Source organism: Idiotropiscis lumnitzeri, chromosome 4 (assembly GCF_059441095.1).
Source record: "Idiotropiscis lumnitzeri isolate Australia: NSW breed Sydney's pygmy pipehorse chromosome 4, RoL_Ilum_1.0, whole genome shotgun sequence".
In the NCBI taxonomy this organism is placed as follows: Eukaryota; Metazoa; Chordata; class Actinopteri; order Syngnathiformes; family Syngnathidae; genus Idiotropiscis; species Idiotropiscis lumnitzeri.
In genome coordinates this window covers 29596746-29623114 of record NC_142394.1, presented here as the reverse complement: position 1 = coordinate 29623114, position 26369 = coordinate 29596746, and the positions used below count along the sequence as shown (strand labels likewise).

The following is a 26369-nucleotide window of genomic DNA, read 5'->3' as shown; positions in this document are numbered from 1 at the left end:
GATGAAAGTTAATTTAATTTAATATGCATTCATGTTATATTATATCCCAGTGTAGTATTTTAGGTGAGAGTTATATATATATATATATATATATATATATACACACGTTACAGTAATGTGTTGTATAATACGATAGCCTGATATTCAAAACACGGCAAACATTTTTTATTAAAAAAACAGTGCTTTTATTTATGTAATACTGTGGAAAAATAATTACATACATTTTTAAAAAATATTGAAGGTAGAGAAATAAAAAAAAACAAGTCCGATAACATATTTGAAACATTTTTTTTCCTGCTACGGAACAGTACAATAACATAAACATTGGGGTTTTCTAAATTCAAAGACACAATAATACAGGATACAGTCCTACCAGAGGTATAAAAGTACTAGATCGTGAGCGAAATGATACAGACGTATATTGAAACACACACACTCACACACACACACACACGTATTGTATACATATGGACATGCATACAGCAGTCCCACGCACACATGAGTCAGGCGCGGCACGTTTGGAGTATGCGTGTATCCATTCACGCATTTATACAAACACGCTGTACAAATTGATGTGCGTGCCAATGCCCACACACTCCATCTTGACTTCTCTCTGTCACACACACACACACACACACTTCCACACGCACTCACTACTACATGTCAATATTGTAGACAGCCTTCATGGAGCCTCTCCATACACATTCTCTTCCGGCCCTTTTGGCAGGCAGACGATGAGAAACGATAATGTTCTCCCGATAAGGCCACTCAGTTCGAAACCCCACGTCTGTATTTTCTCACCGTCCGCACCAGTCTTTTTAGTTTTAGAGCTCGGGGTAAGGGGGGGGGGGGGCCCAAGCTAGGGGGAAAAAAATAAAAAAGTCTGACCCAAGGTCCCTCACCTGGTTTTGTAAAGCAACAGTTGCCAATAGAAAGAGCTTCTACTGCATCTACTGTACATGATCTACGGTGAAGAACAATATGAACACTTGGCACTAGGTTTGTTTGTTTTTGTTTTTTATACACTGGTATACCCTTTTTCGATGGCACAACTCCTCCAAGTTTTGGTCCATACAAACATATCACTTCATGTTTGACACTGACAAAAATAATTCTGTAATGTTAAAAAATAGAATAGAAAGCTCTAGTCACGTGTGCAAATTAAAAAGACGACAGATGTAGATGAGAGACGTCCAAGCATGAATACTGTTGATGAAGTGCAAAAAGGATGATGACCTTTCAACTGACAACCACTTCCCTTGGCTAACAAGTAGGGATGGGCGAGTATCGACACCAGGTATCGGCGTCGCACCGATACCGGTCTTAGCTCTCGGTACTCGTCAAGGTTGCTGATACCAGCTAACGATACTTAAAGCAAAAAAAAAAAAAAAAGATTTAATGAGTCTCACAAACACAGAGAGGTATTTGTTGAGAATCAGCTGTCATTGTGTTCATTGAAATTTCATGTTTCATAAGTACGATTACACGGCTTCAATTATTTTTCGCCTTTGTGGCGCAGTTTTGAGAATCAGTGATTTTCTTTGAGCAACAACTTTCTCATTTTGTGGAGAAATTTTTTTTTTTTTTGCAAGTTAAATGCAGCAAGCTGACGCAAAAGTTTTAGATTGTTTGTAGCAGTCAATTGTTTTTCCTTGAGTAGATGCACAGCTAAATTAATTAAAAAAATAAATAAATCTGCTGTAATGTAATTTTCCGAATATTTATTTAGCAGATGTCAAAATTAAAAATGAAAACTCGGGACTCTGTTTTAAAAACAAAATGATAACATTACTGATATCATTTTATACTATTTTAATATACTTTTAACCTTTTAGGCAATTTTCTCCTGGCTGAAAGTACACGGCAACTAAGGATAATTCATTTCCGGTTCTGGTTCTGTTTAGCAAGTTTGACTTTTTTCTCTCGTGAATTTTGACACGTATTAATTTGCCTGCTCTGTTGCCGTTCAAAATTGAATGTTCGCCGCTTTAACGCAGTTCCAGTCAGAAATCACCCGTGCGCTGAATTCCGGTGTTTCTTCATTCTTGGGTTAGCTTAGCAATTAGCGTGGCTTCGCCGTCTTTTTTCATCATCCCTTTGTGAAAATGATACTCGTCAGAAATGAAGCTTATTATTCGCTACCACAATGTCGACGATCACTGACTTTGGAGTGACTCCGCAACGTGTTTAAGTGCACTAGTAGCCAGCCGAAGCTCGTTGCTAGCTAGCTAGCTGCCGCGGTGTAAGTAGCACAGAGCTCCCTTCGACTTCGAGCCAAGCTTTTTTTTTTTTTTGCAAGTTTTGCCTCTCGAACTGCGATGTGAAACGGCTTACTTTGAGCTTTGTAACGGTATCAGCGCTTGGTATCGGTGAGCCTGCAACGGAGAATACTCGTACTGGTATTGGTCTGAAAAAAAAAAAAAAAGTGGTACTGAACATCCCTACTAATTAAGCATGATGGGAAAAGTTGAAAGAAAAATGGCAGCCATAAATGACTTCAACGGTCTGAGGTTTCTCTCGATCACATGTACCATGTCAGACATTTCTCTTATTTGCGCTTCCAGCCGGGTTCACAACCCCGCCCAGTTCTTCCTTCTTGGCAAGGACTGCCAATCAATCGAGCGCAGTTCGTCTCGCATCTCGCCTTTTTTTAGGTGTGCCGCTCGATGGAAACGTGGCTGGAGACGCCGTCCGGCATCGGAAACCAGAGTGGCTCCAACGTCTCTCCGTCGTGGCTGCTTCCTCGTCATCTTCGTCGTGATTGTGACTTGCGCCGTCCGCTCTCTTCTCTCCCGGCTGCCGTTTGCAAACACGTTGGCCAGTGTGCAGTCGCCCCCGTTTGCGTTTCCGTTTTCGGGCACGCTCCTCTCCAACTGTGCATGTGCCGCATCTGTTCACTGGGGCGTGTTGGTGTGTGCGTGTAAATATGTGTGTGTTGGTTTTTTAGCTGCAATGCTATGTCTAAGACACTCCTCGTGCTGCTATGTCGGTTTCACACGTGAGTCTGCATCCTCTGTGTGTGTCGGCTGTGGGAATAGTCGGAGTGCTGCGACGTGTAGGAGAAGCGAGTGGAGCTGCCGTACTTCCCCAGTCCCGTGTCTGAGCCCGCGGGCGTGGGGCCCGGCGGTCCCACGCCGACCCCTGGACCGGCAACCCCCGATCCCACCCCGTACATCTCATACGAGGGGCCGGCCTCCAGCGGGGCCAGGCTGGATGGGGCGAAACCCATCCGGTAGGTCTGGTAGTGCGACGGGTATCCGTAGTTGTCGTACGCTAGCTGGGAGGTGGAGTCCAGTAGGCTGCAGTCGCCGGGGAAGTCGCCCGCGGTGGGGGCCGGGTTGCTGGGCGCCTGCTGGCTCTGCCCCCCGCGGGTGAACGTGTTGAACTGCGCGTAGCTTATGTGGGACAGTCTGGAAGGGGGGCGAGGGTCGTAGCAGGCTTGGGGGCGGCCCGGGGAGGTGAGGGGGCCCGGCGGGCCGGGGCCTCCGCCGCTGGCCGTGGCCCCTGAACCTCCTGCGCTGCTGCCGCTAATGGATGCGGCCCCCCCGGGGGTCCCGGTGGGGGAGCGGTAGTCGGAGTAGTGCATGGTGGAGCGAGAGGCGGGACGGGCCTCGTCAAGCGTGGAAGCTCGTACGTTGTAGTAGCCGTTGGTGGGATCCTTGGGAAACACAAATCAAAATTGTTCTTGAATGCAGGGCAACAACGTCAGTCGTAAAAATCTGTGCAGAGCAAAAAGCCGGCTTCTCGTGATTCTGTGGATACAGCAGTGGTGGGCGCTCAAGGCCTTCTTTGCTGGCCTAAAACGATCATATTCTTCCCGTTGATGTCATTTTGTAAACTAGTGTTGTATTTTTAGGTGAGAGTTTCATCAGAATTCAGACAGCTCGTGTTGCTAGGCAGATTTCACAATACTATTCGTCCGAGGCCTTCAGATAAAATCGTGCGGGCGTCTGTTCTGTGTCTCAAGGGGGCTTTTACCGTTGATGGACAGTTGCGATAGCCAATCAGATCACAAGTTGATGACAGTAAGGCCTTCTCGCTGTTTTTATTTTTAATGTGATGAACGCGTCTTGTGATTGGATACTCACTCGTGAGGGGGCAGCGCTAAGCGGAATCAACACACCCGGGAGTCGTAACTGGCAACCGTTTGAAAATCAATAATATATTCTTACTTTTTTAAACCACAATGGCCGAAGGAGGGAAACGTGTGGATTTAATTGCAGATACCCTTGCAAGGCCATTTTCAAGATGGGCCGTTTGAGAGAAGCTAGGTCGTCCAACACTCACTCAGTACTGTGTAAGTGTCTTTCTGTGTATTATTTGTCCATCCAGGATGTCACAAATGATGCTATTATTCGAGTAGGGCTAAGTAGGACTTCACAGACTTTCCCCAAACATGTTACGCTTCCCCTCCATAGATTAAAATGTCCAAAATTTGTCTTCCTTGGCATGTGGCGCAGCAGCCCTAAGACTCCTCCTAGGACCGCCCCTGAGTTCAAGTGCATGAATCAGAATGGAATCTCGCCAACAAACACGGTGCAGAAAGACTGACTATTCTTGACACGAATCTTCCATCCCATCATCTCTCACGTAACCAGACGCCTCACCCGGCCCTCGTTTCACAGCGCTGATGCTTCAGGCAGCCGAAATAAAAAAATCCCGGCTGTTGTCGGGGCGATCTAACCACCTCCCAGGGTGGATTCATGTCGGCGTTTCTTTAAAATGATCCGACTGGTCCTCTGGCTGGAGGCTTGGCAGTGCGCGGGGGCAACATTTTGACAGCTCCATGAAAATCAAGTCGATTCATTACCTCGGTCCAAGCCCACAGGGTCAAAATGCAGAAAGTGCGCGTGTCGGTTTAACTTGTCTTTCGCTTCGGTCTTGTGTTTCATGACAAGTCTCGCTTGGCGTGCGTGTAAAATAAACGGGGAGCGCTCACCTTGAGGTCGTACTCCTGCCGGGTGTCCAGGGTGTCGCTGCGCAGTTCCGACTTGAGCTCGATGTCGTCCTTAAAGGGCTGATTGGAGGGAGAGAAGGACACAGAGGGGAGAAACTAAACGGTCAAAGAGGAGAACCAAACCAAAAAGGAGACAAGAAAGTGAGGGAAGGATGCAAACGAAAATGTGACACAAAAGAGGAAAATGGAATTCGAGGTGTTAATAAAAGGAGCACTCACGGGGACGCGAGGTTACTCACGCACACGCACGCGCACAGCTCACCGAGTACATGGCCTTGACCATGCGCGAGGCCGTGGACACGCTGCCCGTGTCCTCCTCCAAGCTGTGGCTCTCCTTGTTTATCGTTTCCACCTTAATGTCCGGCTTCCCCAGCGTGACCCCTCGCCGACCTGGAAGCACAACATGCCGAGGTCACGCACGCCCACACGTTTTGAGTGCAATCCGCAGGGAGCCCGCATCCATCCAAAGAGTTTATTTGTACTGGATATACAAAAGCATTATTGCCGTGTTACCGGGGTGGACTCTTCCAGTTTGTTTGAATTTGTTTTAGCTAAGCCGGGGAGTCGCGCTTTTCGGGAGGAGTTTGTTTAACGGTGACGAACGCGGCATATGTTGTCGTGGTGCTGGCAGATGGTGCCACTCACTGCCTTTGCGTTGCCGGTAGAAGATGAGGACGAGGACCAGGAGGAAGATGAACAAGAGGATGGTGGAGCCCACCGTCCCACCAGCGATTATCCCCACTGGGACTTCCTCTGAAATAACACAAAAGATCGTTTTAGTCAGGAAACAGCGTGATTTTGAGTTTTCGACGGCTTCATACAGGAAAGAGAATTTTAAAAACAACCACGTAGCATTGCCTTAGATTAGGTTTTAGTTTAGCTTGATGCTAACAGACAACGACAGGCTAACGGTTAGCATCGATAGTTGCGGCTCAATCACAACACAAGCTGTCATTTGGATTTTCCCAATGCCTTATTTGCCTTTTTATTTTCAATGAAATACTATTTAAATGACCCAATCCTCGCTTCCCTGCGAGAGCAAGAAGTTCTACGACTGGATTTTTTTTCTCCCTCATTCCCACACTCGCAGGCAGAATGATGCGTTTATGAGCCCGACTCAAAGTAACAGAAATCGAAAAGACAATAAAACACACTTAACCAAATTAAATACAATTTGCTCCATGATAGTGCAAATAAATACGTTTGAGGATTTTTTCATTACAGGCATTATTTGGTCAACAAAAGATTTTGGGTTTATGTAGCCCTAAAGATACATAAAAGCAAAATTAAATTAACACAAGAGTTTATTTTAGTTTTCTTCAGCACAGTGCCTTTTCCTGATTTTATTCATTTGATGTCACTATTTTCTACATTTAACAAAAATGCTTGATGACTGAGAAGAGTGAAATAATTATTTTTGTGTTTACAGATTTACAGATTTCCATAGTGTATAGTTTTTAGTTCCATTTAAAAATGCGCTAAATATTTACAACAAAAACTTTTAAGGCCACAGCATCGCCTTCAGATTCGGTCGCACCATCATTTATTTAAGATGTCAGGAAGGCTGGTAGAAGCTGCAAAATTGAATTTACGCTCGTTATAATTGTTGTTTTTCATTTGGATATACCTTAAAGAATTCCAGCTGCAAACTAATGATGATTAAATAAGAACAGCGGCTTGCTGGTATGTTCCGATCGGTCGACTAAATGCGATTACCATTGGCGACTAGTCAACTAGCAAAGTAGTCATTTGTGACAGCTCTAGTTATTACACTTCATTTTTACAATGCCCAGTGATTCCCCTTTTAAAAAGAACACAAACACTAAATTTGTTTGTTTTTGCACAGTTATGACAACTCCATTCATTTCAGTGAGGAATGTAGTTCGATTTTGAAAAATAATCCAATTGTGATCCCCCCCCCCTCAATCTTGCAATTATTTTTTTTCACCGTCCTCTTCCCATGTATTTATTATTTTTTTTAACAAACACAAGCAATAAATGAATGCGTAAAGAGCTTTATTTTTCAACGCACCGGTCTCCTCCAGGGTGATGATCATGGTGCCGGGCCCGAAGGAGTTGGAGGCCGTGCAGTTGTACGAGGTCAGGAAGTCGGACTCCATCACGTTGTTGATGGTGAGGGTGGAGAGGACGCCGCCGCCCTCGGCCGACGTTCGGCTTTGCTCCACCGTGTAGCGCTCCAGAAGCGTGCCCTTCTCCTCCTCCCACACGTTCTCCTTCCACGCCCACACCTGCACGCCATGGCATACTCGGTTTATGAGTCGCGGATGCGGGGAAGCGAAAGATCACCCGGTATAGCGCCCATTTCTTCATGCTAGAGTAGCGTAACCTCTTTATCTAATGACATGCATGCGCATGTGACAAATAGAATCACACAGCACGCAGAGGGGCAAGCGTGGGGTGAGGGGACTTGTGCACGTCCTCCATCTTTAAAGCCACTAAAAGCAGCTGTATTATTCAGCATATACCGTACCCAGGCCAGTTAATTATGCATAAGCCCACATGTTCCCATAATGTGCCCACTTGTTCCCGAGAAGGAGATTCTCCCGGCAGTGGCGTTTACTGGGACAACTGTTCCCCTCTTCCGTCCTTTTATATTTTATAAATCTTTTCATGTCCCAAGTTGCGGCGGCCGCATTAGGGGAGCGCACCGCCAGTCAGGACGCATCCGTCAAGGATCGGCGACGGCCGTGTGATGCAGCTGAGCGGAGAAAGCATCCGGGACGCTTTTCTGACGCACGAGCTAAAAGTGGACCGGCTTAGTGTTGGTTTGTTGATATATGGCGATGGAGGAGAAATCTTTTTTTTTTTCCTTTCCCACAGAAGAAAGGCCAGTGCCTAAAAGCAGGAGCGTGTAATGGTTGGAGATGGCACTTTTGTAGGGCACAGACATTCCCCGAGGCCAAACAATCCGGATTTGGATCAGCACCAAATTGTTCACCTTCACCCCCCCGCATACGGCTTCTTTTTGTGCAAGCGTCGGTTGGGTCAGGAACACTCGAAAGTGTCTTCGGTTTCCTCACCCGGAATGCAGTTTAAACAAACAAGCGGGAGCAATAATCTAGGACAGGAATGGGAAGTATAATTTGTTTTAAATGAACTATTGTCGCGAAAATTCCGATTCCGTCTACATTATCTTGCGCATCAAATTTCAATTCGACGTTAACACGAATACTTGACTTGACTTTTGTACGAATATTCTTGTTAGTTTTACTGCCGTGTGTCTCCATCAACTTGAGTGACTCTAAAATGTCACGAAAATCAATTTTGGTTGACAGCGTCTCTATGTTCTTCTTAACAGGAAAAAAAATGACTAGGAGATGTCTGCCATCTAGTGGCGGACGGTGTCATAACAACTTAAAACTGATCACGTTTGGTCGAATTTTTGTAATGTTGCCCACCCCTGAAATGAACTGTACCCTAAGGCAGTGGTCCCCAACCACCGGGCCACGGCCCGATACCGGTCCATGGGGCACGTTGGACCGGGCCGATGAAAGAAAACACTTGCAGTACTTTCGGTTTATTTATTCGTCGAGGCTGAAAAATATTTTATTTTGAAGAGTTACCGCATTCCTCAAATTTCCCCATTGTGGGACTAAAAAAGGACATCTTTATCTTTCTCTCTGTTACATCCGACACTGAACACATGTCAAGATGCTAATTGTCCCAGTTGCATTACGCTGACATTAAAACAAGCTAGCAAAATAAAAAGAAAATTAAAAAACCAACCACGACGTTGTACGAAGACCCCCAAACAACCCGAGACTTTCACTCCAATTTGGAAAGTTCTCATTGAAGTTCCTTACAATCTTATCCGGAGGCGGTGTGCTGGCAATGTAGCATTTCACCTCGCCGCGCTCGCCTCGCACGGCATACTGGATGGCCTCGCTGGAGATGATGGGCGGGCCTGCGCGAGGGTAGGAAACACGTTCGAGGTTATAATCCGAAAGAAGGCCGATGTGGACCTTGAAATGCTTTGAATGGTTTCCTGACCGTTAACAGTGAGCGTGACCTCGGTCTCTCCGACGCCGATCCGCGGCACGATGGCCTTGCAAACGTACTGGCCTGCGTCGGCCTGGCTCACCGACTTCAGGTGCAGTTGGTTGCCGTTACTCAGAACCTGTGTGCGAGTGGATGTCGGATTCCTCCATTACAAGGCAATCGCATCTCGATTTATTTCACATTCATTTGTCATTCAGTTCGAACTTGAGCATTTGTTCTTCTTACCATGTTCGAACCTTTCTTGAACCATGTGAGAGTGAGCGGAGGGTTCCCCGCCCATTTGCAGTTGAGGGTGACGTCAGAGTCGACGTCCACCGTTTTGGGCTGAGGCTCCACCAAGAGAATGGGACCAACTGGAGGGAGGGGAAAACCCGAGTCGGAAAAGGAGAGGTTGTGAACGCAGGGCGCTAAAGTAAGCATGTTATAAGCGGAGCCCGTTGAGACGCTCACAGTGAACGTCCACGAGGATGCTGACGTTGGTCTTTCCCACGGCGTTGAAGACCAAGCATGAGACGGGCTCGGTGAAGAAGGAGTGGTCCGCCTTGGTGGTGAACACGCTCTCCCTGGCACCCTGGAGCACCACGCCACCCTTGGCCCACCTAAAGGAGAGAGGGAGGGGCCAGCTTGTTCACGTTAACCAGTACGTTGAACCCCTTAGCTCGTCAAAATAGGCTTGTTAGTTTTTTTCAACCACAGTGTAAAAAAGACATGAATAAAAAATTTTTAAAAAGTCAACCGCAGTCGGGATTGCGATTGAATGAGATCTTGAGGGATTTATAACGTGGAAAAAAATGTGGAATGTAAACATAACTGATTTGAAGGTATTTGCCATCGATAGTTTTATTCAAAAGAATTGTTTGATGTTGTTGTTGGCTCCATGAACGATTCATCTAAGACTAAAAGACCTCAAAGATTCTCACTCTGATCTGAAAAAAATCCACTCAGTATGTTAGCATGAGGTCATTTAGCTTGTTTGAGAGCATAAAATCCTGAGCCAGCGCAAGCTAGCTAGCACGATATTTTCTATGATCAAGAGTTTAGATTAATGTCTAACTCTCACTTTTATAACATTACAGTACATTTCTGAGCCTAAGTAAAGGAGTTGGATCAGCTTTTCTACTAATGCTGAAGTATTTTTATTTTTTTTACAGTAGTTTTGATCACATAAAGCCTGAGCCAACGCAAGCTAGCTTGCTAGCTTGCTAGCTGGCCCAATGATGTTTTATATGAATGAAATTAACGTATAGTTATGACTTTTGTACATTTCAGAGCCTAAATAAAGGAGATGAATCAGTATTTCTACTTCTACTAAAGTCTTTTTTTTTCCCAGTATCGTGAGAGGACGCAAGCCAGATCTTGGTTAGGCACTCCATAAGTGCAAAAGGGACTGACCTGTAGCCCATAATAGGAGGATTGGCGTGGGCTTGACAAGTGAACGTGACCCTGTCACCCTCCAGGACGGAGCGAGGTTCGATAGACAAAGTCACTGTTGGTGGGTCTGTGACACAGAGATGGCAAAATTCACATTTACTGCTTGGCTCAAAATGAGCTGCACACATCAACAGATTATTTTTGTGTTGCTTGCTTGTCTGGTTTTTTTATTTTGCTGTTAGCATGCTTACGGTGCACATTGAGGGTAACAGTTGTGCTCTTGCCCACGGGGGCCGCCAAGTTGGAAGCCACGCAGCTGAAGTTCCTCCCCGTGTCTGTGTCGATGGGGTGGATGGGAAGGAAGCTGCGCGTTGTCACTCGCTTACGGTCTGGAAGAACCTCCTGAAGTCAACACCGAGCGGGTCAAAGACCAAATTCGTCTGTGTGTGTGTGCGTTTTAAATTGCAACTCACCGTGGCACTGACCGCCCCGTCTACAGGCAGTCCATCTTTAAGCCACTCGATCATGGAAGGCGGTTTCGCACCCCGAGACACACAGCTGAGGTTGTAGGACTCCCCCGCGTTGAGCAGGACCTCCGGACCGCCGTCGATCACCGGGTCATCTGGGGGGACTGTACGGAAGGTTGGGGGGAAAAAAAAAAAAAAAAAAAAAACTGACATTGTGGCTAAATGCATGCAAGTGAAAAAACTGCACACATAAACCGATGCCAAGATAATACAAGATATGATGGGGAAGAAAATTACTGAGGACGGTGAGCTTGGCCCTCCTGGACCTCAAGGCGGCATCGGGGGCCTGGCACTCGTACAAGGAGTCATCAGACAGGTCAGCCGACAGGATCTCCAGGTTGTACTGGCCCAACTCCTGGACCCGCAGCACTCGGTACCTCGGCCAGGCTGGGGAAACGCACAGTAAGCAGTTTTGCTCACCTCGTGTCATTTGAAATGCAAATCGTGTCACATGATTCACTTTTAGCCAAAGGCAAGTTAAAAAGGCTTGTAGAGTAGAACAAGATGCTTACACACACACACACACACATACACGTTTTCTCAAATCTATCCGAGGGGAAATATTTGAAGTCAAGGGAAAAATATTCCTTCGCTTTGTCTGCTGGGGACATTTCTTTCTTCTTCTTGTGAAATTGCATTTGAGGTCATCTGAGGACTTTTTCCATGCAGGGACAACGAGGCGCTCTTAAGTGCCAACTGGAGTCTGAAGCTCTTGTCCGCACACTGGCCGTCAAGTCAAACTTCGCACCTTCCCCGCCTCGCTTTTTCGTCTTCTCCACTTGACGTGCTTGCACTCACAGCGGACAACGAGGCGCTCTAAAACGGCTATGCCAGTGAATTCTCTCGACTAGTGACATGTCAGCGTCTTTAAATTGACCAGAAATATTATTATTTAGATTTTTCATTTTTTTGACATAGTTTTTTGTTTCAATTCCACATTTTTCAGTGTGTGACGCACACACTTCCACACGTTGCGCCATCGACACCAACAATTGCCTTTCCCCTTTCCCTCCATGCACAAAATCCACAACCCGCACCCCTCCCCACATCCGCCAGCTGTGCCCCTGCTGCACATTCTCACCAAGAGGTGGCATTCTCGCGCTCGGTCACCAAGCCGGAATGTATTTATTTCCTCTTTTTGGAGCACTCCGATTGACTCCACGGCGTGGTGCACACAATTTGCTGCCCAGACGGAAGCGGCGTGCGAGACGGTGCCAGAGCCAGAATTTGGGCCTCGCTGTTAGGCGGCTCGCTTCCTAACCTTGTGTGTCCTTGCTTGTGCTCGCACGTGCATGTGCGCCTTGTTTAGACATGCATTTGCATGTCTAATGTGGAGGGCAAGAAAGCGTATGAAAAGCACAGACGCAGCCGCACACAAACACAAGTCTGCTTTATGCGCAAAAACGACAGTGGTGGCCGTGCGCTCTCATCGAGCGTCGCTCTAAAACGACAACCAGCAATAGTCGTGTATTTTACGGCTGATGCGATTTCTCTTTGAAAACAAGGTTCATAAATACAAACATTTAAAGGTGAGTGTTTCTAAATACATTAAACACGGTTGGCGTGGCAGCATTAGAGCGCCTCATTGTCAGCTGTGAGTACATGCGTGTTGCGCGAACAAAGGAGGAAGCGTGAACAGTGGGGAAATTGAATTTTAAAAAATTGGATTTAAAAGCAAATGTGTGCACCAAGGCCTATACTGACGTGGATGAATTAGAGCGACTCGTTGTCAGCTGAGTGCATGCACGTCACAAAGACAAAGGAAAAACAAACGGAAGTCTGACTTAACAGCTCGCGTGCGGACCGTGGTTTATAACGCCTCGTCGTCTCGGAGTGTAAAACTAACGCGCCGAGTAGGTGGAGGTGTTAAACAGATATATTGTTGCTGCTCAAACGAGAGATGTGTAAGCGTAAGAAAGGCGTGATATTTGATTGACAGTTGAGAGTTTAAGCAGGGGGCGTGGCTTAAGCGCATTCCGCAGAGAGAACGGCTTGATTTTTCACGACTAAAAGCCTTCTTTGATATATTTGCCCATTTTTAACATTTTATATATATATATTTTTTTTTTCTATTTTTTTTTGCATGTGGCAGGGTTGTTAACAACATTTCTATCAGTGGTGTGCCAAATTAACAAGACATTTATTTTCACTTTCATGTCCAAGAAATCTGAAGCAGTGTGAGCTTACAAGGGTGACTTTGAAAAGTCCATAAAAAATGGTTTGGGCCAGATGCAACACTTCGCGCGGACATTTTATGCCTGCGAGGTTTATGTCTTTGCAATCAAGTTGATTGAGTGTCATAAAGGTCCGGAGAGCGCCGCGGATCGCAAACCATTTCGCAGCCTTGCGAGACACTTCTCGTTCGCATGCGGCCGGCGCGCAGCACGCTTAACGTCTCACCCCGCAGGTCCTCGCCGATGCCCAGCGCCAGCCCATCTTTGGTCCACTGAACAATGCCCGAGTAGTTGAAGACGACGCAGGACAGGATCACTCGCTGGCCCCGCACCACCGACTGGTCAGCCGGCTCCTGGGAGAACCTCGCGGTCCACACTTGAACAGGAAAAAAAAAAAAAAAACTAGAGTGAGTTGTCAACAATGGCAGACGAGCAACACAAACGCATTTTTGTCTTGTGGTTTTATTCGGGCCTAATTGACGGAATGTCGTGATTGCCATCTTTGATCGTGCGCTGGCTTTCGGCCATTTTGCGAGGAATTCAGTCAGGAGAAAAAGGCCGAAGCGTCTCACGTTGACTCAGTCAAGAGGATATCAAAAGGCAATTTCAGCCTTGGGTCTCATTCTCATCTCCCTTCTTCCTTATTTCGACCAAAGCCTGGGAAGCCCGCCCCCCTGGTGTGCCCCCCCCCCCCTCCCTCCTCTTGCTCATTCCTCCCCGTGAGTCATCTCGCAGGCTTCCCAAGCTACAGTGGCCATCATTGTGCGTTCGCCTGGACCCCACTTTTACGCCCCGGCAGACGAAGCAGTGTGTTGCAGCTTCGCGGTGACCGCCTCATGTGGAAAATTCAGAAAAGAAAAGACAGACAGAGAGAGACGCCATTGTGTATCTCTCTTTGTGATGACAACTTGTAATTAGCTGTCCCTCCGAGACACGACTCCCGCACAGCGTGGAGGATGCGCAATTCGTTATTATTGACTCATTCCGATCGTCTCCTAGACGCAATCCACGTGACAAATTCTGCCTTTATGACGCTTTCTCGCCTTTACAATGGACTCTTTTGGTGACCTCATTTAGCTCCGAGGAATCTGTGTGTGTGTGTGCTGCGGTGAACCGACTACACCGCCATTCGTGCTAAATGAACAGGACCGGATTGGATTGGAAGCCATTAGACGAGATGTGCAAATGTACACGCCGCCTCCTCCCCCCGCGGTCCAAAAAACGAGCAGCCCGACGGTACTGTAGCCCCTCCCTCTCCTCTGCCCAAATATATGTATGTGTGTGCGTGTATGTGTGTGCGTGCGCACGTTTGTATCTATGTATATTCGTCTCATGTGCATCTCAATTATTTTCTATTGCGCCCCCTTGGGAAGAGGAAAATATTTCACACCCCCCCCCCCCCACCATCCCTCCGCCACAACTATGAATAAAATTGCTCCACAGAAATTGTTTCACCTCGGCACAACAATGTATCCTCAGCAACATTAAAGAAAACAAAAAAAGACATGTAAATTAGCAGGGATAAATTTATTAATAAATATTTATACACCCTTAACACACTATGACAACAAGAGCGCCACTGCCACCGACGGTAGTGGATGTGCAATTACACAGGAAAAAAAAAACAAAAAAAACCCAACATCTATCTATCTATCTATCTATCTATCTATCTATCTATCTATCTATCTATCTATCTATCTATCTATCTATCTATCTATCTATCTATCTATCTCTCTCTCTCTCTCTCTCTCTCTCTCTCTCTCTCTCTCTCTCCTCTCTCTCTCTCTCTCTCTCTCTCTCTCTCTCTCTCTCTCTCTCTCTCTCTCTCTCTCTCTCTCTCTCTCTCTCTCTCTCTCTCTCTCTCTCTCTCTCTCTCTCTCTCTCTCTCTCTCTCTCTCTCTCTCTCTCTACTTTGTGAGCGTGTGTGTATGCATATCATGCATGAAGTTTTTAGTCATAACGCCTTCTATTTCTGTGTTCCTCCTCCTTGCTGGTTGGAAGGGGTTCGAGGCACACTGTCACAATTCGTTCATCACATTAAAATATCAGCCCCCCCTCCCCCGGCACTTTATCTCTCCCTCCTTCAGTTGTTCTCATCGCCTCCCACTGTTGCCGTTTCACTTGTATTTGAACGGCCAACCAAATTCTCCACTAACGCAGCCCCCCCACCCCCACCCCCCTCCCTCGTTCCCTCCTTTGCTTCTCTCCGGCCATTCCCTCACACTTCTCCCTCCGAGGCCGCTTTTCTGAAGGCTCCCATCCCTCTCACTTTTTTTTTTTAATCTTTTTTTAACCAACTGCCATATGTCTCGCCCAACCGGCACTCATGACCCCTCAGTCCTTATTCTCCTCGTCCGCTCCCTTATTGCATATTCGAGGAGACTGGGTGTGATTTTGCCGAGGTACATTATGCCCACTAATGCGAAAGAAGGCAGTCGTGCGAAAGAAAAAGAGAAAGAATCCCGCACCGATCACAACAATAGCTTCTGACAGTGCCGCACATTAATATTCTGAAGATAAAGAAGATGTGCGAGTCTACACGGAGAACGGAGAGGAGGGAATCAGATGCAGATGGAGCTCTGCGGCATGCATACCTCGAATAATTCAACACTGAGCCCAAAAAGGAGAACAAACCAAACAAAAAAAACAATAGGAGCTGCTCGTTTGCGCACTGAAATCCACGGGATGACACAAAAGGTTGGATTTGAAAGGTGGTCACAGCACACATCACAATCGTGGCAGCACGGGAAGCGAGAAAAAAAAAACAAAAAAAAAACACAAAAAGTCGATTTTATACAAGCTCGGGATTTTTTTTTTCCCTCCCTTTTTTAACGAAGCTGCAAAGTCGACGGCGGCTCGAGGCCAAGCAAATCCTCCCTTCAGCTACCTCGGCGAGGCCAGTTGGAGGTATTCCCTCAACAGTAAACCACAAATGTAATCCAAACTGAATGCGCCCGGGCAGAGGATGAACAATCTGCACCGAAAACGACTGACTCATTTAAACATGTGCTCCTCGCCTTCTGATTTCCAGATTATCCACTTAACACTTGTCAACACCACACACCGACTATCTGTTAGTGTGTTGGATGAAAGGTGTTAAAAAAAAATTTAAAAATCGAGGCACAGGGAGCAGCGCAAGGGAACTTGTAGTCTTTCATTATGTGGGTTATGCTGCAGCGACAAATATAGAGTGTGTCCTGATTTCCGTGAGTCACTCATCCCCAAGATACCACCGGAGCTCCCCGTCCACACAGAGAGGTCGCGCACAACTGCGACTGTGACCGCGCGTACACATAAAAAAATTTTTTTTTAAAAAACACGTCGTCGCCGCCGCCGCCGCGAGCTGGCGAGCCACTTCCTGTGGACACACGCAAACACGACCGCACTCGGGCCCAAACGTGTAATCGACACGTTCAGGCGGTTTGCTGCTTCTTACGGCCATCAAACGTGGTCATTTTAGGGGAAGTGAAATTGGTGACAGAAATGATTTGAGTTTGTTATCGGGGAAACGCAACGTTGTGGTTTGTCGCTCAAATTGTCTTTCCTCATTGAAATGAATAGCAATGCCATCAATCTGTTCCATTTTTTTTTTTTTAGGGCAAATATGATTTAATACAACACAATAGAATGGAGTCTAAAGAATCTAATTGAATTTCTTGTTCAATTTTTTTTCTGCCTTTCAAAAGTCTGTTCGTAAAAACTCACTAAGGGATTGCAGCCGACAAATACTTTTTCATTTGTTATTCTCAAAGTATTTGTGTACAGATTAAAATTCTACAAAAATATATGAATTTCTCACACAATTTGCCAATTAACCGCACAAGATTGATGTTCATTTTTAATGTTGGATACCACAAAATGTGTATCATGACGGAAACATGCAATGCTTCAATTTTGAGCTGCACAATGCCATCCATATATTGCCAATTATTAAGAAAAAAATTGCACTAAATATCCAATCTTACTCGTTCACTGCCATTGACGGCTACAGATGTCAAAGAAACTGTTCTGAGCTATTTTTGTTATCATGAGAATTGTCCACACCTGGATTGTACTGGACATGAAAAAATGAAAAAGAAACCAAATAAACACTGAACAGCGGGTCAGTACACCATCTAGACATTCTTCGCAGAGGACAAAGAATACAGCAAGTTTTTGTTTGCAAATCGAAGCAAAAAAAAAATGGATGTATTTTTGGTGACATTTTTGCTTGTTTTTCAAAGTTTTCCTCATGAAAATAAAAACAAACGCGTGTCTCGGGAGACATATTTTGGAGTTCCTCCGTCCCGGTCGTCTCCAGCGTGAGCATCATTTTGACACCGGCCACAGCTTGTCAACTCAACCCGACCCAACGTCAGCACGCCATCACCAGGTGACTCACATTAGTGCGAGGCCACGGGCGCTTTGGCCTCCGAGCGAGACAACGGCGTGTCCGCTTGTGCCTGAAAACTAACAAGAGGGTACAGCAGATGCATGCAAAGACATCTGGCGCTATTTTTAGCCGGCGTGCTGCCGATTTGCCCCCGCATACCCCGACGCTGTGCTGCAAATGTCAACGCTCGCTTGATTTCAGCCTTCCTCTCCAGCCTTGCGTCACCTCGCTCTCCGTAAGAGTCAAACGCCGCTCGCGTGGATTCCTACGCATCCGTCGCATCCTCTTTGTCTCTGGCCGCCTCCCTGCCACCGTCCAACAAAGTCCCCCCCCCCTCCGCCTGTCCCTCGCTTGCCCCTCCCCATCCAATCCCAAGTCTTGGCTGGTTTACAGGCTCGGGTCACCATAGCAACAGATGACGTCGGAAATTAGCCAACCCAAAAAGTTGGGCGCACCGGTGTGTTGACGAGCGCATCTGGTGGCTGGCGAAACACTCCCAATGTGTCTGGGATGAATCGCCAACCAGACTCGGCCCTCCCCTCCAAATCGATTCTGTGATCTGCCCGATTCGGCGTGCGGCGGCTGCTGTGGAAAACGGAGAACAAAGAGACGCGGAGGTGCGCAGACGGCGGCGTGGAGGAGGATGACATCATTGTTTCGGGACAAAGTTGCAGCCCTCGACGTCAGGCGCCACCGAGTCACCCCCTCGTTGTGTACATGTTGACCGGGAGCGTCGCATCGTCAGGATGACGAGTCGATGGATGCGGCGCCAAATCGTCGGCAATGGTCAACGTGCACAAATTTATAAACAAAGCCACTAAGGTCAGAAATGACTGAAAGGCGCACATTCTTAAAAATAAATCCATTTCCAAATATTATTTAGTACAAATATTCAATCTTCCTTCATCTTTCGCTCTAGTGACCGATTAATCGGCCAATATTAGCAAATCAGCAGAAATTGGGCAAATTCTAGCAGCATTAACTCGCTAGAAGATAAGATAATGACTTTCAAACATTCTACCCACCCTGCCCCCCCAAAAAATTTTCTTCTTGTAACTTATATCCTTATTATTGTAAGCAGACCAAAAATTAATTTTATTCATTACATAATTTTATTTTTGGTAATAAATTGTCGATTAACCGGTTATCTGAAATGTTTCCCACATCAGGCCCTAAAATGCTCTTCTACTGGATACCGAAAGTACGCGTGCAATTAATCTATTTCTCATTTCTCCATACAAAGTGGTGCCTTGATATAAGAAGTTCATTTCTCAAATTATCTCTCCTCATTGAAATGAATGGAAATGCCATGAATCTGTTTTAGCCTCCGGGAAAAAATATTTTACTTATTAAGAAGAGCAGCACATGAAAATATCCATTCATTCATTATCTGAGTCGCTTCTCCTCACGAGCGTCGCGGACGTGCTGGAGTCTATTCCAGTTGTCTTGTGGCAGTAGGTGGGGAACAAGCCAATCAAAGATGTTATAATATTGCATTACATTTTAAATTCATATTGATCAGAGGATAAAGAACGTAAGGCTGGATTTTGATATCCTCTGTTTCCAGGGGTTGTCCAAAAATATTTGTCTGCAAATATCGCACCACAACTATTGAAGCTAATCGTTAGCATCTATGGTGTTAGCATCTATGTTAGCATTAAGCTAGCAAAATTCGTGGTTGTTTTAAATACGTAATGTGCAATTCACATTTTTTTATGCTTAATTTGACATTCAACTTGAACAACAATTTGAAGCCGAAAAATGCTCTCTATTTGTGAAGTTGACTGTCACCATACGACATTCACAGTTTGCTCGAGCGAGTTCCGCAGAATAAAGTAAGAACACAATTCCTCGTGAAAACCTCAAGACATGCACTTTCAGCCTGTGTTAATCCGGATCGAGGAACTCGAGCACATGTCCCCTCCACAATATGGCCTCCCACCTGGAAGGCCATTATAACTCATCGGCATGGCGACGCTATATGGGGATGCAATAATGGGGAGCCGAGGATGTGGAGTGTGTGTGGAGGGGAGGGGTGCAGTGAAGGGAGGCGACCTACTGTGCTCATTCAAAACACTGAGGTGACACTTGTGTGCGTGCGTGTGTGTGTGCAATTTATTTTTGGCGAGGGGTGGTGGTGGTGGTGGTGGCGTTACGTTTTGGACAAAGCCGGTGTCTTTTGTTTGCCGCATTGTCCGCCTGCACGCTCCTTTCCTCTGTCATCTTACCTCGCAGCCCTCCCCTTTACAAGCGGTCGGCAACCCCTCTCCCTCTCTGTCTTTTGTCAACGACTCCATTCCCTTTTCATCCCCTTTTGTCCTCCGACTACCTTTTATTTTCTACTACCTTTTCACCTCTGTTGTTGTTGTTTTTTTTTTAATTTTATTAACACAATCAAAATGGTTGCTGTAGCCCTGCAAGGGGGGGGGACCGCACATTTTAATAGCATGACGGCATGTGTGGCTCCCGCCCATTCTTTAGGGCTCCTCTCATACTGAAGAGCGCTACAGTATGTGTGCGGGGTAAACCTCTGTCGTTACCATGGTGACAGCCCGTGAGGACCACTGACACAATGATAGAAAGTGTGACCATGGCAACTCCAGGATCACTGGAGGATAATATGATAATTTGGCGACGATGCATCTGACACATTACTTGTAGCACGAATATGCCGGAGCTCAGGAAAAGCCGACCAGCCGCTGGTAATCCGCGAGCGCTTCGCAGTCAGCATGGCCGATGGCTGACAAAGACGACTCTGCGGTAACCAAGGGCAACCCTAACAATGGCCGCGCTTTGGACACGCTTGAACGAGGCAGATGTAAACGCACGAAGCGGCGTGGCTGGCAGCCACGGTTGATGTCATCGTGAATCGATAGCGTGCAGTGGCGGTTCCCGATTGATTTTGGGCAGCGACCCGTCCCGAAAGTCACTTTGGAGCGGGGGGGGGCATAAAAATGGTGCCCGCGAGGAGCTCATACAGGTTGAATGACGTGAGGTTTTTGTAATCGACTAGAATGCGATTGACGTCATTGTCTTCATGTGCACCGGTTTGAGAGTACGTAAAAAAAAAATCTGCTTTGCAGTTAGCGATGGCTAGATTTGTTTTGGGGTTTTGAGGAGAATTTTAAAGACCTACGGAGAGGGGGCGAGCCTAACGTTTAACGGAGGGTCCTAACAGAACGAAAGACCAGAAACTGAAAATTCTGGATCCCCTCTGCGGCTCCGCTTAGTCGTCCGCTCCGCCGACCTGAGGCATGAGGCAGGAACGTCGAGGTGGAGGAGCTCAGAGAGATCCATTTCAAAATTTGAAGACGAATAAAAGAGTCTTGAAATGAACACTAAAGGGAGGCCAGGATCGGCGTCATGAGCTCCCTCCTACGAGCTACAGCGAGGAGGCGAACAGCAGTATTTTGGACCAACTGGAGACACTTGATGGAGGACTGGCTGACTCCAAAATAAAGTGCAGATTAGACCGTTCTGAAAAGTCCTCTTTAAATTGCCGGATTGGAAGACGAGAAGCCCCCCCCAAAAAAAAAAAATCAACACAACATTATCAACTTGCCGGCTAGCGGATGGATCGGTTCCTCTAAAATTAGCTCCCAAAAGATACGACATCATTTGAAAATGTAAACGCGTTTAGATGTGTTGCGTAATGCTAATTGCCTTTTTCGACCTCATAAGAAACTTTTGGATCATTTTATGGATGAATTCAGAAGTGTGTATGGAACGGGTCGGCCTTTGTAATCAATGAGTGACCTCGACGTGGCTTTCATTTCCAAAATGTTGGTGACCCCAGCTCTAAAGCCACCGTACCGCCGCGCGAAGCCAACATCAGAGAGCAACGCGACGCGGAGCACAGCGTGACTATTTTACAAGCGACATGCCGTCGATAAATGATCTCTTCCAAGGTCCGCTTTAATTTAATCCAGCGCAATCTAATTCCATTGGTATGTACTGTCGCTAGTTGCAATGTCATCCGTCACGGGGCAGCCAATAAAAGCCCGGGGCCTCGACCTCGCCAACCTTTTGAAGCGGCGCAAGAATATTCGTCTGGCGAGTCTTGCCAACATCGCCGCAACAAACCTTCTTCAAGGTGAGAGCCTCTTTGCTGATGGAAGCCAGCTCAAAGTCAAAGATGGCGCACGCCGCCACTCGCCACGTCTTGTGACGCCCCAGGAATGAAATTAGCGACACAAACTTAGCTGACTGCGGCAACGAATCGGTCCGGAGCAGATTTCTGTGGCCAGGATGTTGACGATCAGGAAAATTAGGATTAAGCACTTTGTACGGGAGCGGTTATAAAAATGGAAAGAGTTTGCGGGTAATCCTGTAATGTGACACTCAGGGGACGACCGAGAGTTTGAGGGAGGCCACTTCCTGTTTGACATTCCCATCCAGAAACGATCCCCCTGGATTCCTAACCGCATGCGGCACCTTTTGAGACGAAAATGTGATTTTTATCGTGGGTCCGATTTCCAAGGAGCCGGCGGCATTTGTGCGAGGCCTTTGTAAGGTCGACGTACTTCCGACGGCATGCGGGCTTTTCAACAAAACTGGAGATGACAAAAACACGGGAAAGTGAATTAATCAGGAAGTTCAAATCAAGGTACGCGCGACCTCCCGGGCATGATTCGGTCAACGAGGGCCGCATCTGACAGGAAAAAAAGAAATAAATAAAAGCATGTGCACGACATCGTTTTAATGACCGTCGATGATGGGGAGCGCTCGCTCGTTTATTAGTTGCGCAATCATCGCCCCCCCCCCGTGGGCTGTTGTGATACGCGGCGGGCGAGTGTGGAAGTGATTTGGGTGGACGGCTGACCCGAATGTTATCGTCAGGGGAAGATGGATGGAGCGAGACAAATCGGCGACTGCCTCTCGCTCTCTCCCTTCCAACCTCTCCCCTCCCCGCTGATGAAGTGACATCATCAGTGTCAACTGCATTCCTGCGGAGGGAGGCGGTGGAGAGAAAGGGGAGGAGACCAGAACAACTTTTTGAGGTTACAGGACCATTACCCCCCCCCCAAATAAATAATTGCGCAACTAAAATCTCCCGTTCTCCTTTTTAACTTGCACTTGCGCTCCACCGCCAGACTTCTCGTGCTCTTTTCTCATCATGCGCTCCCAGTTTTAATTCATATGCTTCGTCTCTGGGCTAGCCAATCCCCCTCCCCATCTCATAACGCCCCCACCCCCACCCCCTTGTCTCCTCTTTCCCCTCTCCACCGACCAGAGGAATGCAAGAAACACATCTGGAACCTATTAGAGGGCCGCGGAGAGGAAGGGGTAGATGGAAAGAGAAGTGGGGGCGTAAGGGGAAAGAAAGAAAGAAAGAAGCCCAAGCATTAAAAAACAAAAAACAAAAAGGGGAATGTCACAAGTAACTCAGGCAAACGGGGCCGCGGCCCATGGTGGCGATTACGGCGCAACGCCGCCTTTGAAGAAGCAATCGCAACATGTTTCTATGTGAATGAGCAGCCTCACTGAGGGGGCGGTCGAGCTCGAGTAATGGACCCTTTCTCTTTTACAACCCCCCCCCACACTGCCCCCCCCAACACACACACACAACTCGCTTCTCTTTGCCCTTGCACCCCCTCTCAATGGAGCCCTCCACCAAAGCTCGGCCACCTCCGTCTAATCGCACGCAACCCACCTGCCCGTCAACCATCCACCTCGTCCCAAAATGGGGTCCGATTTACAGAACGTGACCGCGTGTGGAACGGGGGTGGGATGGGACGGGGGTGAACCAGGCCGGTAGGTTCAGTCAGATGTGATTAAGTGCGCCTCTCTTGCTTGGGGGGGCTCTGCATAAAGAAACCTTTTTTTAAGGGGACGTGTTGTTTTCCTTCGCCTCTTTCTTTTTAGAACTTCGATCGCCTTCGGCCTTTCAAACACGATCGCATTATCGGGGCTTTAAAAACCCTCGGAGCTGTTGGTTTAGTCTCGACCACACATTTGATGATCGATTATCTAACTTGAGTCGGGAGTTTCCCGTTGAAAATCGGATTTACCTTGACTGAACATCTGGCGTTCAGAGCGAAAGGCCTCGGACGCAACGGAACCAAGTTGGTGTCACAATCGGTTCAGGGACAAACTTGGGGGGAAATGCAAATGAAATCTGGACGCTTCCATATAAAATATTGAAAATGCAAGGGGGGGCCCGTCAGCAACGCACCGCACCCCCCCAGGGGGGGCCCATCCCACAATTTGAGAAGCACTGCTTTAAAAGGTTCAACCATGGAGTCTCGTTCTCCCTTTTCCGACCAGAAGACGCAAGTACGCTCCTGCTTGCCTCTCTGATCACCTTGGCTGAACCAGTACAGTTTTTTGGAAGCTCCTCATGCCCAAAGAAAAGGCTCAACACTCATCTTTTCAACCTTCTGCCACATTATTCTCAGCCTTTGTCTTCTTAAGTGCCCTCTCCAAACTATAATCAGAAAACAAGACACGTGAGGCTCACAAAAAAAAAAAAAAGCACACCTACAGTTTTGAACCTTTGTCAGCATTTGAGTGCGCCCTCAGCGCAGCACCGCAGGTCAAACCTCCTCCTAGTCCTTAAAAGTGTTCAACACAAGTACGTTTGCCCTAATTGATTATGCAGGAACACATAAACGGCTCCTCACCTTGTATGTCGTTTCAAGGCCGGCGACGTCGAATCCATCACGGCCGTATTATCGCATCGTAACAACTTCCAAATAATGAGCCGTTCCGCTCATAACCAGCCTATCATTAATAAGCCTCGGGCAGGCTTTTTTTTTTTTTTGCTTGTGTGTTCAAATTGCAGCTCATGAAACATTGCACGACGCCGTCCCAGCGTCATTCGGCTTTCGCAGGAGGGCAAACGTGTGTGTTTGGAGAGTGATAATGGATGACACTCTTGTAGACAATGCGTGTGTGTGTGTGTGTGTGTGTGTGTGATTGTCATGTGGACTTAAGGGCGGAAAAACATGTGACGTGAACAAAGAGGCTCGTGTGTGTGGCACTGTTGAAAAAGGAACGTGTCCAAATGTGGATTCAATGACATGGGCGGTTGCTACACCTAGCACACCCTCCACAATTCAGGTGGCAGACTCAGTGACATCATCCCTTAACAGAACACGCCTCTTTACACCCCCCCCCCCTGCACCCTCCACACCCCCACTCGCCCTCTACCTACGACGGTAGACAATGGCACACACATTGGCACCTCCATCAAACAGGTTGCATTTATGTGCTCCTCATCCTCGCAGCCTTTGTCTCCTAGCAACTGTGATTATCAAATACCTGCTACCACCACAGGTACAAAAAAAAAAAAAAAGGAAAACGACTGCTTCAAATGGGTTCCCGGTGGATGCTGAGGCTTTCGATGGGGCGCGTTTTGAGGTGCGCGCACGTAAGGACATGGGAGAGGAGAAGAGAGGAGAGGAGAGAACAGTGACAAGCCAAGCACAGCTGATAAATCACACTCATTCGCGTCACGTTCACGGTCAGTCCCGGCGTCCGACGAGGGGGGTTTGCATCACTCACACATCTTCAAAGGTCATTCATGTAACGTGAGGGCATCGGCACGCGTGGTTTAAAAAAAGAAAGAAAGAAAGGAATTAAAGGAAAGGAGGAAGAGAAGAAGAAAAGCGTGGCCTTTTTCCTTTCCCCACAAACCCCCCACACTCGTCCCCCAACCTACGTCACGCCGAATACCAACAGAACCTCATTGGTGTGCGCCAATTTGTCCTCGTCTCATTTCGCAAAACGCATCCTTACCAGTTTGTAAAGTCAGCAGCAAAGTGAGGAGCAGCAGCAGCCTCTGCATGGTTCAGCCCACCAGTAAGAAGAAGTCCAGTATTGGGCCAAAACTCCGTGAGGACGGCATCAAAAAGTCAGGGCTGGACGGGACATTGAGAGAATGAGAAAGATGAACAAGAGCAGCAGTTTCCCGTCCTCGGTGTTTGTCAGCTCGCACTCGGCTTTTAAGCCATTCCGCTGCTTTTTTCTTCTTCTTCTCCCCCTCCACCTCTGGCCTCTCGTCTCCTCTTCCCTCTGTGGTGGCAGTCCGCTTTCTGCTGCGCACCAATCGACGTCAAGTAAAAAAGATTGACGAGTCGTTTCCGGTAGTAGCCTTCAAAGTAAAAGTGAAAACATTGAATATGTAGAACTGGGATGGGCAATTTAAATCCTGATGGGAGGGGGTTACATATGCGCAAATCCTAGCCAGCTATTTTTAATACGAAAAAAGAAATCCATACATACGCAAAGAATACGTGCTCTTAATATATTGCATTTGTTATAATAAAATGTTGAATGCACTTATAAAAGAGCCACTTTACTAAGCCAAAACCAAAGGGAATGAGGAAAACTACAAAATAATCTCACACTATAGTTTTTCCACTGAAAGAAAAATTATAATTCAAGGACGGCACAAAACTGTGGAGCATTACGTGCAAGATCTTATTTTTGTTCCCTTTATCCACAAAACATCAACTCACTTAAAATTATGGCGCGACTGTTTTTGTCCTGCATTATATCATTCCAATTACGCCCCCCACCCCAACAAAATTTCTGTACTCACGTTGTAGTTTCGTAGTACAAGACCCAGTGTAAGCACATGGAAGACATGTAATCCATCTAGTGGTGAATGATGGGATTACAAATTTAACAATTGCAGGATTTTCATGTTCTTATATTCTATGTTTTATTTTTTTGTTTTATTCTCGTATTATAAGCAGCCAATTCCTAGCATGCATTCTCTGCAGTTTGCCCAACTTGACGTCATATCCTCATTCGAGGCGCATTCCGCTGGCGCTCTCTCTTTCTCTCTGTCTCTCTCTTCCTCTGTCTCACGCTTTGTCTCCTATCTCTTTTTCTAGTTCTCCGGACCAGTCTGCAAAAATCTGATCAAATCCTGATTGCCGATTGGCCCGCAATCAGATACATTTGCAACATTATTTGGATAGTGTTGTCAAAGCAACATG

The 26369-nt window shown here is 46.9% G+C and overlaps 1 protein-coding gene across 2 annotated transcripts; it reads right to left on the bottom strand.

Annotated features, from left to right (window-relative positions):
- Positions 1–171: 171 nt before the first annotated feature.
- Positions 172–25470, bottom strand: kirrel1a (kirre like nephrin family adhesion molecule 1a). Of its 2 annotated transcripts, none has more exons than XM_088294097.1 (15): positions 25162–25470; positions 13276–13425; positions 11113–11262; positions 10822–10979; positions 10600–10750; positions 10370–10475; positions 9428–9576; positions 9203–9330; positions 8969–9095; positions 8782–8882; positions 6990–7206; positions 5603–5710; positions 5220–5347; positions 4940–5053; positions 172–3658 (listed from the first exon to the last, which is right to left on the bottom strand). In XM_088294097.1, exons 1-15 carry the CDS (start codon positions 25208–25210, stop codon positions 2993–2995), a joined length of 2502 nt encoding a protein of 833 aa, XP_088150223.1. In that variant the 5' UTR covers positions 25211–25470; the 3' UTR covers positions 172–2992. The 2 variants fall into 2 exon arrangements, with proteins under 2 accessions (XP_088150223.1, XP_088150224.1); XM_088294098.1 differs by having other exon boundaries at positions 4940–5017.
- Between the last annotated feature and the right edge of the window lie 899 nt (positions 25471–26369).

What these genes read in the sequence shown, in the direction of transcription:
- kirrel1a (XM_088294097.1), bottom strand. Translation starts at nt 25,210, where the DNA reads ATGCAGAGGCTGCTGCTGCTCCTCACTTTGCTGCTGACTTTACAAACT. An exon ending in GCTGCTGACTTTACAAACTG is followed by an intron (nt 13,426 to 25,161) that starts GTAAGGATGCGT and finishes TTCCTGTTCAAG; the next exon opens with TGTGGACCGCGAGGTTCTCC. An exon ending in CATCACCCTGGAGGAGACCG is followed by an intron (nt 5,711 to 6,989) that starts GTGCGTTGAAAA and finishes GTGTTATTTCAG; the next exon opens with AGGAAGTCCCAGTGGGGATA.